General features: G+C 50.5%; 1 protein-coding gene across 3 annotated transcripts in view; it reads left to right on the plus strand.

The window, feature by feature from the left end:
- Window positions 1-1932: 1932 nt before the first annotated feature.
- The window catches only part of ZNF282 (zinc finger protein 282), a 28956-nt gene continuing 17568 nt past the window's right edge, over window positions 1933-13320 (plus strand). The window contains exons 1-4 of one of the 3 annotated variants that reach the window (XM_049094886.1): window positions 2122-2262; window positions 2802-2887; window positions 4252-4671; window positions 13093-13219. In XM_049094886.1, coding sequence (XP_048950843.1) covers window positions 4267-4671; window positions 13093-13219 — 532 coding nt within the window. In that variant the 5' untranslated portion in view covers window positions 2122-2262; window positions 2802-2887; window positions 4252-4266. Of the gene's footprint in view, window positions 2263-2801; window positions 2888-2908; window positions 3438-4251; window positions 4672-13092; window positions 13220-13320 lie in introns of those variants that run through there. The other 2 variants (XM_025453862.3, XM_049094887.1) reach the window with 2 other exon arrangements.

The following is a 13320-nucleotide window of genomic DNA, read 5'->3' on the forward strand; positions in this document are numbered from 1 at the left end:
TTTAAATTCTGTTTGAATGGAGTCGCTTTGCGCATATCATGGCAGTGGGCAGTGAACTGTACTTTTGGCCCTGGGCAGCCACCCCAGCTGCAAGGGTCTAAAGTGTGGCTGGCTTTGTGAAAATCTACCCTCTGTGAAGGAGAAACATGATGTGGATGTACTATGATGGTCACTTATTGTGTAAGCCAGTTATTGTAACTAGTTTAATGCTTAAGGGAAGTAGTTTTAACTGTTTTTACTGAAAAGATGGCTTAAACCTTTGGGACTAACCCAGCCTCGCTTTCCCACCTTTAGGAAGACAGGAAGATAACCTCTTTCTTTCTTTCTTTCTTTCTTTCTTTCTTTCTTTCTTTCTTTCTTCTTTCTTTCTTTCTTTCTTTCTTTTTTTTTTTTTTTAGATTTTATTTTCTCTTGAGAGACACAGAAAGAGAGGCAGAGACATAGGCAGAGGAAAAAGCAGGCTCCCCACAGGGAGCCCAACGGGATTCCATCCTGGGACCCCAGGATCATGCCCTGAGCCCAAGGCAGATGCTCAACCACTGAGCCACCCAGGAGGCCTGATGATCAATGATTGGTGGGTCAGAATATGTGCTCTGAAATATGTCTCACTAGTGGAAATGTGTTTACCTGTGGCTTTCCAGACTCTGCTTGTCTGGTTCCCCTAACAACAGTGGACATATTTACAATCAAGAGGCAGCTTGCAGCCAGGGAATGGAGGGAAAGAGATCACAGACTTCCAGGAACATTATCTTCACTAGCCTGTAAGCTCCTGGAGGATAGGCTGGTCCACAGATACTCACTCTGTACCTGAAAAGGGTAGCTAGCTAACAGAGAGAGCACTTGGTAATTGTTCTGAATATGATGCTCTAAGCACATGTGTCACTTGGGCCGATAATGCCCTTTATTTTACTAAGTGCAGTGGGACAAAAGGGTACCCAGTCTGGGATAATTCTGTGGCAAGTCTGCCTCTACACAGGAGAGTAAGTAGTTCTGGAGATCCCTGTCTTAAGAAGATAGGAACTAAAAAAAAAAAAAAAAGAAGAAGAAGATAGGAACTAGTTATTTAGGAAGACAAAAGGATAATTATAGGATAATTTAAGGATAATTATAAGACTCATTTTTGTTGGGTGCCTACTATGTGCTAAGTACTGATCTCATTTGACTTTACAACTGTGGAGCACACATTATTTGCTTCATCTCTATAAGAGACTGAGGGAAGCTCAGAGAAGTTAAATTGCTCATAGCTAGAGAGCTGTGATTTTTGGAACTTAAACGCAGGTATATCCAGCTGCAAAGCCCACCCTCCGCCTAAGCAGTACCTGGCACATGGTAGCTGCTCAGTAAATATCTGTGGAATAAGGAAATTTCCCATCCTCATCCTGTCTTCTCTATCTGCCTACCTGGGCCTTCCCTTGATTCCTCCTCTGACCTGGCTTGATGTTTCAAAGTAATGTTGACATTATGTTTAAAGGTTTTGGAAGAGGCTGTTGTTAAAGTGCGGTGCTCCTGACCTGGGAGGAAGAGCTTGGCCCTCTTCTGACACATTAGCCCAGATCACTTCTGCATCATCCAGACCAACGCAAAGGCCTGGAATTGGTCCTGGTAAATTTGGACTGGGGAGGGAGAGTGGGAGGTAAAGCCTTCCATGAGGGAAGGGCAAAGGCCAGAAGATAGAGTCTGCGGACACAATTATTAATCTCGCAAAATTTCCAAAAAGGTCAGGCCCCATTTTCCCTTGGGATGCCCAATACATATTTGCAGGATTAACAGAAACCAGAAGCTGGCTTTGTTCGGGACTTCAGGGCAGGCCATCCCACACCGAGGGTCCGCCGAGCGTCTCCTCCCAGGAACACTTGGGGGGGTGGGGGGGGGCGTGGCCCGGGCCCCGAAGTGGCCCCCGCCGGTCCCGGCGGGCGGGCAGGAGCTCGGAGGCCATTGGCTGGCGAGCTGGCTGCGCAGGGGCGGGGGCGCCGCCGAAGGGGACTGTTTGCTCCTACGGGCTGTAGATGGAGCTGTCCGGCCCCGGCGAGGGGGAAGGCGCCTGGAAAACGTTCTTCTTCTCCCTGGCCGGCCCGAGCGGGGAACAGGACTCCCAGGATGCAGTTTGTGTCAACACGGCCGCAGCCTCAGCAGCTGGGCATCCAGGGCCTGGGGCTGGACAGCGGGAGCTGGAGCTGGGCCCAGGCTCTGCCCCCGGAGGAGGTCTGCCACCAGGAGCCGGCGCTGCGCGGGGAAATGGCCGAGGGAATGCCGCCCATGCAGGTGGGTGCAGCCCCCGCCCAGCGCCATGGCCGCGCCGCCTGGCCGTGGGGGCGGGGCGCGGGGCTGCGGGACCCGGGGTGCGGGCGCGGGCGCCGGGCGCTGGGCGCCGAGGGGAGCGGGGCGGGGGCGCCCTCGCCGCCGGAGGGCCCTCGGCGTGCGGGCGCAAGAGCTCAGGCCCGGGGGGCGGGTGGGCCGGGGCGCGGACGGACTCGCGCGGCCGGCGGGGCGCAGCGGCCCCGAGCAGGCCCGGCCGCGAGTCCCGCGCCCCCCGGCGTCCTCCGAGCAGGCCCGGCCCGCGCGCGCCGCCGAGCAGCAGGCCCCGAGGCCGCGTGCGGGCCGGGCCCGGTGCGGGCGCCCAGAGCAGGCCCCGCGGGAAGGGGGCAGGGACCCAGCGGGGCGGCGACCGCCGCGCCTACCCCGGCCCGGGCTCCCGTCCGCGGCACTCGTGCCCCGGCCCGCGGTGTGCGCGCCCCGGGGACGCAGCGGGGCACCCCGTCAGCTTGACGCCGTAGCCACTTTGACAAAAAGATTTTTTTCAGTGTCGTGTTGCCGTCTCTCGCGGAGTATAAGGAGTAATTCACTTTTCCCGTGCACCGGCTGTGACGGAGGAAAGGGCCATTGAGAGGTGACTTTGCCTTCTTTTCAGCCGGTGGCAAACTTGGCTGCACTTTGGAGTCACCCGAGCAGCGTTTAAGACTCCTGATGCTCCACTTCGTCCCCAACCCGTGCAATCCCGTCTCTGGGTCGAGAGTAGACCCCAGTCAGTTCTTGAAGCTCCCTGAGAATCCCAGTGTGCACGAGTTTGAGAGCCGGTGCTTTGGGGTTGTGTACTGTGAAGCGGGCCGAGGTTGTGCGGATAAGACCTGAGTAGCGCTCCCGGGAGAGTGAGGCCGGAGGCTGACCCCGCAGAAGCAGCCCACCCCCCGCGCCCCCACCCTGCTCTCGGCTGCTGCTCACCCTGGCTCTGAGAAGTTAGCCAGGAGTTGCTGTGCTATGTTGTGTGAGATCATTTTTCAGCCTTACATCTCCAAACCTTACAAAAGTCTATTGGGCCCAGTGGTGCTCTTAACTTCCAGTGTCAGCTCTGTAAACTTCTGTGGGTGGGGAGGAGTGAAGCCTCTATGAGCTCAGATGGATGGCTTCGATGGAAGAAACATCACCTCTTCACTTAACAGGTCTGGCACCCAGGGCCCTGCTTCCTTTGACCCCCATGTTGTGGAGCAGAGTGATTTCCTGGGAGCTGTGGGGTGTTTCTCTGTGGCTGTCACAGCTGCCCTGAGTTAGAGAGGGCAGTTGGCAGGCCTGTCCCTGCCAACCTGTTTTCATTTTAGAACATAGGAATAAGGACTTGTATATGGAAGAAAGGCTGCTCATCTGCTCACTCGGGCTCTCTGGGGTCTCCCTTGGTCACGGCTCTGCCAGGTATGGTGGCAGCAGCATTTACCTGCACTGTGTTTTTGTTACTGGCAGCACTTAGGGCTGCTCCAGTTGCCAGTGAAACCAGGAGCTGTAGAATGACTAGCCACGTCTCTGTGCCTCAATTCCATCATCTTTAAAGCAGAGATAATCATTCTTGCCCTAACCTGCTTAGAGATTGCAGGGAAGATTAGGGTCAGATGACTTACAAGAGAATTCTTACGTTGGAACAGAAGGCACTAGGCAACTCTAGAGATACTTGATCATCGAGTCTAGCCCCTGAAGAAAGTGGCTGTTCTGTGAAAGTGGTATGTGACATTGTAGACCTGCGAAAGGTCAGGTGGGCAAATGAGTGACCATTTTGACGCCTGCAGGCAGGAAATGGGAAGGTTGGCCAGTGGCTCCTTAGGCTCTTATTGGGAACAGAAATGAACGCCAGAGCCCGGTGCCGTGGTAGCATGGCAGGAGAGCAAGAATCTGTGGCATCCCATTAGTTGTTCCTTGACCTCAGAACCCCCTCCCCTCTCACACAGGGTCTCATCCCAGGCTGTCACTTTCTCCCTCTGCACACAGGCTCAAGAGTGGGACATGGATGCCCGGCGACCGATGCCTTTTCAGTTCCCGCCCTTTCCGGATAGGGCACCTGTCTTCCCTGACCGCATGATGAGAGAGCCCCAGCTGCCTACGGCAGAGATCTCACTCTGGACCGTGGTGGCTGCCATTCAGGCCGTGGAGAGGAAGGTGGATGCCCAGGCCAGCCAGCTGCTAAATCTGGAGGGGCGGACGGGGACAGCCGAGAAGAAGCTGGCGGACTGCGAGAAGACTGCCGTGGAATTCGGGAACCACATGGAGAGCAAGTGGGCTGTGCTGGGGACCCTGCTGCAGGAATACGGGCTGCTGCAGAGGCGGCTGGAGAACATGGAGAACCTGCTGAGGAATAGGAACTTCTGGGTGCTGCGGCTGCCACCGGGCAGCAAAGGAGAAGTCCCCAAGGTACGTGGTGGTCCCAAGGGGCAGGGGTAGAATTGAGGACCAGCACATGTGAACAAAACTCTTGATTTCATTTGGCCAGAAAACTCTCTCTCCATCTTGCAGGATTTCAGCGTCTCTTTCTCTCTCTCATCTGAATGCAGTCGAGGCAAACCATGCTAACTGGAATTGCTAGAAATTTGTGACCATTGCCTCTGCAGGCCTTTCTTGTACCTCAGAATTCATGCTCCATTTCACCCTTCCATTCCCTCTACTGCACCTGCCCCCAGTCCCCAGTCCCCAGCCCCAGATCATCAACACTACAGTGTCCATTGATGACACAACCTTGTGATCCACTGAGAACATGGACATCACTGTGAGAAGCACACGTGCAGCTGCTACATCCACCCAACACTGCCTTCCTGATTCCTGCGCCCTAGCCAGTTCACCCTTCACTGACCCCCCAGCTCACCCTGGCCTTCTCTTTCTCCTCTATGTCATCAACTCTTCCCCCTACCGATCGGTCTAGGTGTTCTAGAACATCACCCATCTCTGTGATGAAAACCTCCCTAGGCTCTGCCTCTTCCAGCAAGTGCCTCATCTCTCTGCTCCTTTTTAGAGCAGATTTCCTTAAACACATCATAGTTGCTGTCTCCAGTTCCTTCCCTCCCTCTCCTTTTTAACCTTTTTATTGTAGAAAACCCAAACACACAAGTAGGTAGAACAGTGTGATGGACCATCATGTGCCCATCATCTAGCTGCAACAGCTGTCGGCTCTCGACTAGTCTTGTTTCCCCTAAGGCCCCACCCACATCCCATTTTACTTACTTACTTATTTTATTTTAAAGATTTTAATTATTTATTCACAGAGAGAGGGGCAGAGACATAGGCAGAGGGAAAAGAAGCAGGCTCCATGCAGGGAGCCCGATGCGGGACTTGATCCCAGTACCCTGGGATCACACCCTGAGCCGAAGGCAGACGCTCAGCCACTGAGCCACTCAGGCATCCCTCTCCCATTTTATTTTGAAGTCAACCTCAGACATCAGTCTTTTTTTCTTTATTTCTTTTTGGTAATATTTCAGCACATAGATCTAAAAGGTAAAGACCCTTTTTCTGAAGTGAAACTTTGGTGTCACTATCACCACAAAAAAGCCGTAGCCTACTCAAGTAGCCAGTCAGTGTTCAAATGTTCTTTTCTTCCAAACACGTTTTAGTTTGTTTTCTGTTAGTTTGTTTGAATCAGAACTTTAAGAAGGTGATATATGTTTTAGGTCTTGTGGAATTTCTTGGTTTCCTCCTCCATTTCTTTCACTTTCTCCTTGAAATCTGTCTTTTTTTTTTTTTTTTTTTAACTTTATTTATTTATGATAGTCACACACAGAGAGAGAGAGAGAGGCAGAGACACAGGCAGAGGGAGAAGCAGGCTCCATGCACCGGGAGCCCGACGTGGGATTCAATCCCGGGTCTCCAGGATCGCGCCCTGGGCCAAAGGCAGGCGCCAAATCGCTGCGCCACCCAGGGATCCCTTGAAATCTGTCTATAGAAGAAGCTAGGCCATACGTCCTCGTGGCGTTCTGGCTGTCGGGATTCTGCCCCTGTGTCCATCGTCTCATTGAACTTGTGCCCCTATTCTCAGTATTTCAGTAAATTGGTGATTGGATCATTGTCCTGGATACTTCTGCCAATCAAGCTTTTGTTCCCACCTTTCCATCCTTTCAGTCTCACCAAAGTCCTCGTGGTGTCCACACCTAGTTCTGCCTTCATCCTCTCTGCCCTGCAGGTGGCATTGTAGGCAGGTGGCCACGCCCTCTTTGAAATACCTTTCTGTGTGATCCAGGTTACCTCTCTGAGAGTAGCTCCATCTCCATCTTCTTCACTGGTTTCACCTCTTAGGTTTGGAGTGGTCCAGCGCTGGGTGTTGACCTTCGGTCCATCCTCTACACTTGCTCCTTCCTGATTTCATTCAGGCACCAAGTTTAAATGCAGCCCATGTGCTGTCAGCTCCCAAAGCAGTATCCCCCGCCCACTCTCTCTCTCTTGCCCAGATTCCCTTCTTGAATGCCAGATTCACATGCTCACCTGCTACTGCAGCAGGATTCAGTAAATATCTTAGGTTTAACACTACCAAATTGTCCCATCTTCTGCCTGAAACCTGTTCTTCTCCATCCTCGTCTCTGTGAAGACAGCTCTACCCTTCCAGTTGCTCCAGCTGAAACTTTTGGGGTCATGTTTGCTTCTTCTCTTTCTCAACCCTCCTTCCAATATATTAGGAAACACCGAGTTTTCTTCAAGATCCTGTCCATAGTCTGACCACTCCGTTCCACCTCTACCGCTCCCACCATCATCTGATGAGAGCCACCATCACCTCACCTCTATTGCCGTGGCCTCTCACCTGGTCTCCTTGTTTCTGTCCTTGTCCCTCACCCTATACAGTGTATTCTCAACAGAGCAGCCAGAGCAATCTTTTAAAAATATAAATCAGTTAACCTCTGCTTAAAATCCCCAAAGGGCTTCCCACCCCATGCAGCATAAATGCCCCTATTCCGTCAGGGACCTCATCTGCAGCCCACTCTTTCTAACCTCATCTCCCCTCTGCCCCTTTCATGCACTCCTTTGCAGCTACAGTCTCACCTCAGGGACTTCCCTTCACTGTTAAGCTCTCTCCCTGGGTACCTGCCCGGCTCCCTCCCCATTGCTTCCATCAGGGGTCTGCCCTTCCATGGCCTCTCACCACAAAAGAACCACATCCCCCAATCCCAGCACACTCTTTTCCCGTCCCTGCTCTCATTTTCTCTAAGGCACTGTGCCATCGGGCACCTTAAATATTTGCTTCTTGTTTTGTCTTCTTGGTTGGTTTTCCCTGACCAGAAGGTAATTTCTGCTTGGCTCATTGGTGAGCCAAGCAGAAATACTTGACTTGATTAGTCAATACTGACTTTTTTTTTTTTTTTTAGATTTTATTATTTATTATTCATGAGAGACAGAGGCAGAGACACAGGCTCCCTGTAGAGAGCCTGATGTGGGGGGACTCAATCCTGGGACCTGGGATCACAACCTGAGCCGAAGGCAGACGCCCAACCGCTGAGCCACCCAGGTGTCCCTCAATACTGACTTTTAGCTAGTATCCAAAAAGTATTTGCCGAGTGACTGTCCAGCTGGAGAGCTCACGCTTCCACATGAGGGACCAGATCTTCTAGGTCTCTTTATCTGCCAGTGACTTGGCCAGCAGAGTTGTTTAGTGGTGATTTATTGAGGCCTCATAGAATTGACTTGTAATAGCGGTCTGGTTCCTCCCTAGAACCTCCCCTCCCACTGCAGCCACAGAGATTCCTGTTTGGTATGGTTTGGCATATTGGTTCTCTGGCCCAATCAGCATCTCCTTACACGCTGCCCTCTCCTCCTATCTGTGCTGCATGTTTTATTTTTTATTATTATATTTTTTAATTTTTATTTATTTATGATAGTCACAGAGAGACAGAGAGAGAGGCAGAGACATAGGCAGAGGGAGAAGCAGGCTCCATGCACCGGGAGCCTGACGTGGGATTCGATCCCGGGTCTCCAGGATCACGCCCTGGGCCAAAGGCAGGCGCCAAACCGCTGCGCCACCCAGGGATCCCTATACTGCATGTTTTAATTCAGTGTTGTGTCCTCACATGGCACTTCTTTGTGTCCCCTGCACAGGATCAGGCATTAGGAATTCTGAGTTGACATGAGTCCTCACGGAATGATAGAATAGTTATGGACCTGGAATCAGGGGACTAGGGTTGGTTGGCTTGTTTTACAGACTTTATTTGGGGCAGCCCTGGTGGTGCAGCGGTTTAGTGCCGCCTACAGCCCAGGGTGTGATCCTGGAGACCCGGGATCGAGTCCCACGTCGGGCTCCCTGCATGGAGCCTGCTTCTCCCTCTGCCTGTGTCTCTGCCTCTCTCTGTGTATGTGTCTCTCATGAATAAATAAATAAAATCTTTTAAATAAATAAATAAATAAATAAAGACTTTATTTATTCATGAGAGACAGAGAGAGGCAGAGACATAGGCAGAGAGAGAAGCAGGCTCCCTACAGGGAGCCCAGTGTGATACTTGATCTCAGGATCCCGAGATCACAACCTGAGCCAAAGGCAGATGCTCAACTGCTGAGCCTCCCAGGTGCCCCGAGGACTAGGGTTTGAATCTTGGCTTTGCCATGAACTGTCTTCCCACAACTGGTCAAGTATGTTTTTGGTCGTCTCTGAACCTCCTTAGTCCCTCTTGAAAGAAGTGAAGTATAAGTAAGTAATTTCGTGAGTAAGTACCCAGCTGGCCCTTCTGTGTTTCTGTGTTCTCCTCTGTAAGATGAAGATGGTAACACATTTAGGACATGGGTTGTGAGGATTCACTGATTTTGTTGATGAACAGCACTAAGTAGCCCGTTGTTTTATTTATTTATTTTTAGCCCGTTGTTTTAGTTATCTATTGCTGTATAACAAATTACCCCAAACTTAGCAGCCTAAAAAAAGTTATTATTTACCACCTTCCAGTTTCTGTGAGTTAGGAATTCAGGAGCAGCTTGGCTGAGTGGTTCTGGCTCAGTCTTACGAAGTTATAAGCAAGCTACTGGCTGAGTTTATGGCCATCTGAAGGCTTGGCTGAGGCTTGAAGATTGGCCTCCAGGATGGCCCACTCACTCAGCTGTTGGCAAAGCCTCAAGTTGGCTGTTGGCAAAGCCTCAAGTCCCCACCTCCCAGCATGGCCGCTTGAGTGTCCTCACAAAATGGTGGCTGGCCATCTTGCGGAATGCGTGATGCAAGAGAGATCAGGTTGGAGCTGTAATTTATTTGTTAGAAGCCAGTCACTAGGGCAGCCTGGGCTCAGCGGTTTAGCGCCACCTTCAGCCCAGGGCATGATCCTGGAGACCTGGGATCCAGTCCCACATCGGGCTCCCTGCATGGAGCCTGCTCCCTCTGCCTGTGTCTCTGCCTCTCTCTTTCTCTGTGTTTCTCATGAATAAATAAAATCTTTAAAAAAAAAAAAAAGAAGAAGAAGAAGAAGAAGAAGAAGAAGAAGAAGAAGAAGCCAGTCACTAAATCCTGCCCACACTCAAGGGGAGAAGAATTAGGATCTACGTTTTGAAGGGGTTGTCAGAGAATTTGTGGACATATTTTATTTTATTTTATTTTTAAAAAGATTTTTAGGGCGCAGCCTGGGTGGCTCAGCAGTTTAGCTCCTGCCTTCGCCTGGGGCGTGATCCTGGAGTCCTGGGATCGAGTCCCACATTGGGCTCCCTGCATGGAGCCTACCTGACTCTCTCTTTATTCACTCATGAATAAATAAATTTTTTAAAAAATCTTTAAAAAATATTTTTTTTAAATTAAAAAATAAAAAGATTTTATTTCTTTGAGAGAGAGCAAAAGAGAAAGAGAGAGAGAGAGAGCACAAGCAGTGGGGAGGAGCAGAAGCAGAATCTCCACTGAGTAGGGATCCCTATGCAGGGCTTGATCATGACCTGAGCTGAAGGCAGACACCCAAATGACTGAGCCACTGAGGTGCCCTGTGGACATTTTTTTTTTCCTGTGGACATATTTTAAAACCAAGCCATGAAGCACCATGAAAAAGTTAATAAACGTTGCTTGTGATAGTTATAACTCCTTGTGTACTATTGGCCATTCTAAATGCATCCTCTTTGTCGCAATCAAGGAAGGCTGTTGTCTCTCAGATCCTTCGTGCCTCTTGGATTCCATTGTGTCTGTTAATTGGCTGACAGATAATTCACAGGCAGTCTTTTCTGTCCAGCTAGGCTGTAGGCTCCCTGCGGTCTCTGGCCTGTCTCAGACTTCTGCTGTATCCTGGCACAGGGAAGTTTTTATGTAGTGATGTCTATTTCCAACTGTGAGAGTATGATTCCAGAATTGTGCGTAGAAGTGGTAGGGTGATGCAGAGGAGTTGGCATGTTGGAAAAGGCGATGAACTTGGTTTTGATTTTATCTAGTTTGAGGTACTTAAAAGGTGATTAAATGGAGCCACTCAAAGGGCTGTTGAAATCTGAACTCTGAAGGAAGCAAGGAAAACTGAAGAGTATCGTCTACAAAGAGGTAACCACTGAAGTGGTACAAAGAATGAACTTGCCAAGGAAAAAATGAAGGAACAGAGAAGGGGAAGAGCAGAGCCTTGGGATTGGGGGAAGAAGAGAAAGCAGTGAGCTGGGTGACAGGAGGAAGCAGAGTCGTGGAAACCAAGCAGAAGATGATTCCAGAAAGGTGATCTGACTTTGCAAAGAGGAATGAAAGAGTAAGGGTTAACAAGAGGCCACTGACGGCCTTCCAGGATGTGGTTTGAGAGGGAGAGGCAGCTGGGGGTCATAGACAGATTTTAAGAGGTTGAGGGATGCATGGATTGTGAAGAAGAAAACATAAATCATGTCTCTTGGGGTGTTTCAAGTGAAGAGGGAGAGTAGAGTCACTTGATACAGCAGAGTTGAGTGGCAGTTCATCTTAGGTCGGATGACCCTCAGGGGAAAGCCATTGGAGAGGGAGAGCCTGAGATGCCAGAGAGAAAAGTTTGTTCGGGTTGAGTTTCATGGACAGGAGATGGAGGAGAAATGAAGGGCACATTAGCAGGGGGTTGGCTTGGTGAGAAGGGCAAGGGAGCTTGCCAACTCTACCTGTGATCAGGATCCAGGCCAGATGGAGAGGACGGGGAGGGCTGGGGAGAGAGAAGAGTTTGAAAGAAGCCCCCAGGGAGCACAGGAAAGCTCAACAAGATCCACCAGAGGCTTCCAAAGCAGCCTTGAGACTAGTCCCAGCCTTGGGACTAGCAGTGGGAATGTATGGTGGATATCACCTGTAGAATCTTGTACTTTTGTCTAGGGGCAGGACGTGAAAAGAAGAAAGTGGTCTGTATCAGTTTTCGCAGGTTGGGGGTTTGCCCAAGGCTCTTGTAAGGCCCAGGAAATTGAAAGTTCAGTTCTGTCTTTAATAGTGGGTGGTAGGAAAAAAAAAAAAAAAAAATGGTGGTAGGTAAGCTGTCAGTGGGTGGCAGACAGGTGTGCACAGCACACCTGCACAGGATGCCCTCGGGGATATGAGCACCTGATGTGAGAACAGACATTTCTAATTTATGCAAAGGCGCTGCCCACTCACCAAGCTCTGCACCAATGGGCCCAGTGCCCGAAGGAACATGTGCAAAGGGGCCACATAGGCCAGCTTTGGCCTAGTGTACAGGTTCAAAGACTGGAATTAGGGCCGAGGAGAATAGAGGGGTTGGATTTGAGAATGCGAGCAGAGGGCTGGTCCCAAGGGTGCGAGAGTGGGGGATGGGGTGGGGGCGCTGTATGTCTGAGAAGGGTAGTTCAGGTATTAAAGCCATGAAGGGAAACCAGTTTGAACGATTCGATCCAAGGCGAGGCCATGCTGGTGAGCATCTGAGATGAGTACAGGCAAGGACCCTTGTCAAACCGAAGCAACAATTTCATAGGACAGACGAGACTGCCTAGAATAATAAGGGACTGGCATCTGGCGACGGATGACTCAGGCTGCGGTGAAACTTCCTAGTATTGGCAACAGCCATTCCGTACAATCAACAAATATTTACTGGCTCCAAGCTCTGTGCCTCTAGATGCTTGGATATAGCGGGGAACCACACAGATTGCTATCCTGGAGCGTTAGCACATGCCCTTAGATTTACATGTTCTAATGATAAAGATGTAACTGTATGCCTTACTGGGGTAACCTGACTGGAAATACAGGGTTTTTTTTTTTAATATATTTTTTAAAGATTTTATTTATTTATTCTTGAGACAGAGAGAGAGAGAGGCAGGCAGAGGGAGAAGCAGGCTCTGTGCTGGTAGCCCAACGTGGGACTCGATCCCGGGTCTCCAGGATCACGCCCTGGGCTGAAGGCGGTGCTAAACCGCTGAGCCACCCAGGCTGCCCAAATACAGGTTTTATAACCGGGTTTTACTGTACTTGGCTCACTGATACCCATGCTGAGAGAACCTTCCACACCTCTGTTACCCCGAGTGCCAAAAGCAGCACATTGACTTGGGCTTTACCTTCAGGTACCTGGTTTCCCTAAAAGTAACAATACAGAGGATATGGTTAAATGCTAGAAATAAAGAGAAAGAAAGAGAGAGGAAGGAAGGAAGGAAGGGAGGGAGGGAGGGAGGGAAAGGAGAGGAGAGGAGAGGAAAGGAAAAAGAAAGAGGAAGGAAGGGAGGGAGGGAGAGAGAGAAAGAAAGAAAAGGAAGGAAGGAAGGAAAAGAAAGCAGTCTCGACTATCCTCGTTTTGGAAGCACGAAAAGATAAGAATAGAGTGGGCTGACTGCACTACAATACACTGGGCTGGGACTGGGGGGGATGAGGAGCCCTGGGAGCCAAAGCCAAGCTCTGGGGCAGGAAGGGCCCGAGGCCTGTGGAGGGGAGGCTGTGGGGAGAAGCAAGCAGGTGCCTGACAATGACTTCTGTTGGTCCAGGTTCCCGTGACGTTTGTCGACATTGCCGTTTACTTCTCTGAGGATGAGTGGAAGAACTTGGATGAATGGCAGAAGGAGCTTTACAACAACCTTGTGAAGGAGAACTATAAAACCCTGATGTCCCTGGGTAAGAGTGCCTTTCCTCCTCTGGGATGGGCAGTTTTTGCAGAGGGCAGTGAAATGCTTATCAACCCGCGTGCCCACCACCCGGGCAGAGTGTCATATTTA

The sequence above is a fragment of the Canis lupus genome, chromosome 16 (genome assembly GCF_003254725.2).
Source record: "Canis lupus dingo isolate Sandy chromosome 16, ASM325472v2, whole genome shotgun sequence".
Classification (NCBI taxonomy): domain Eukaryota; kingdom Metazoa; phylum Chordata; class Mammalia; order Carnivora; family Canidae; genus Canis; species Canis lupus.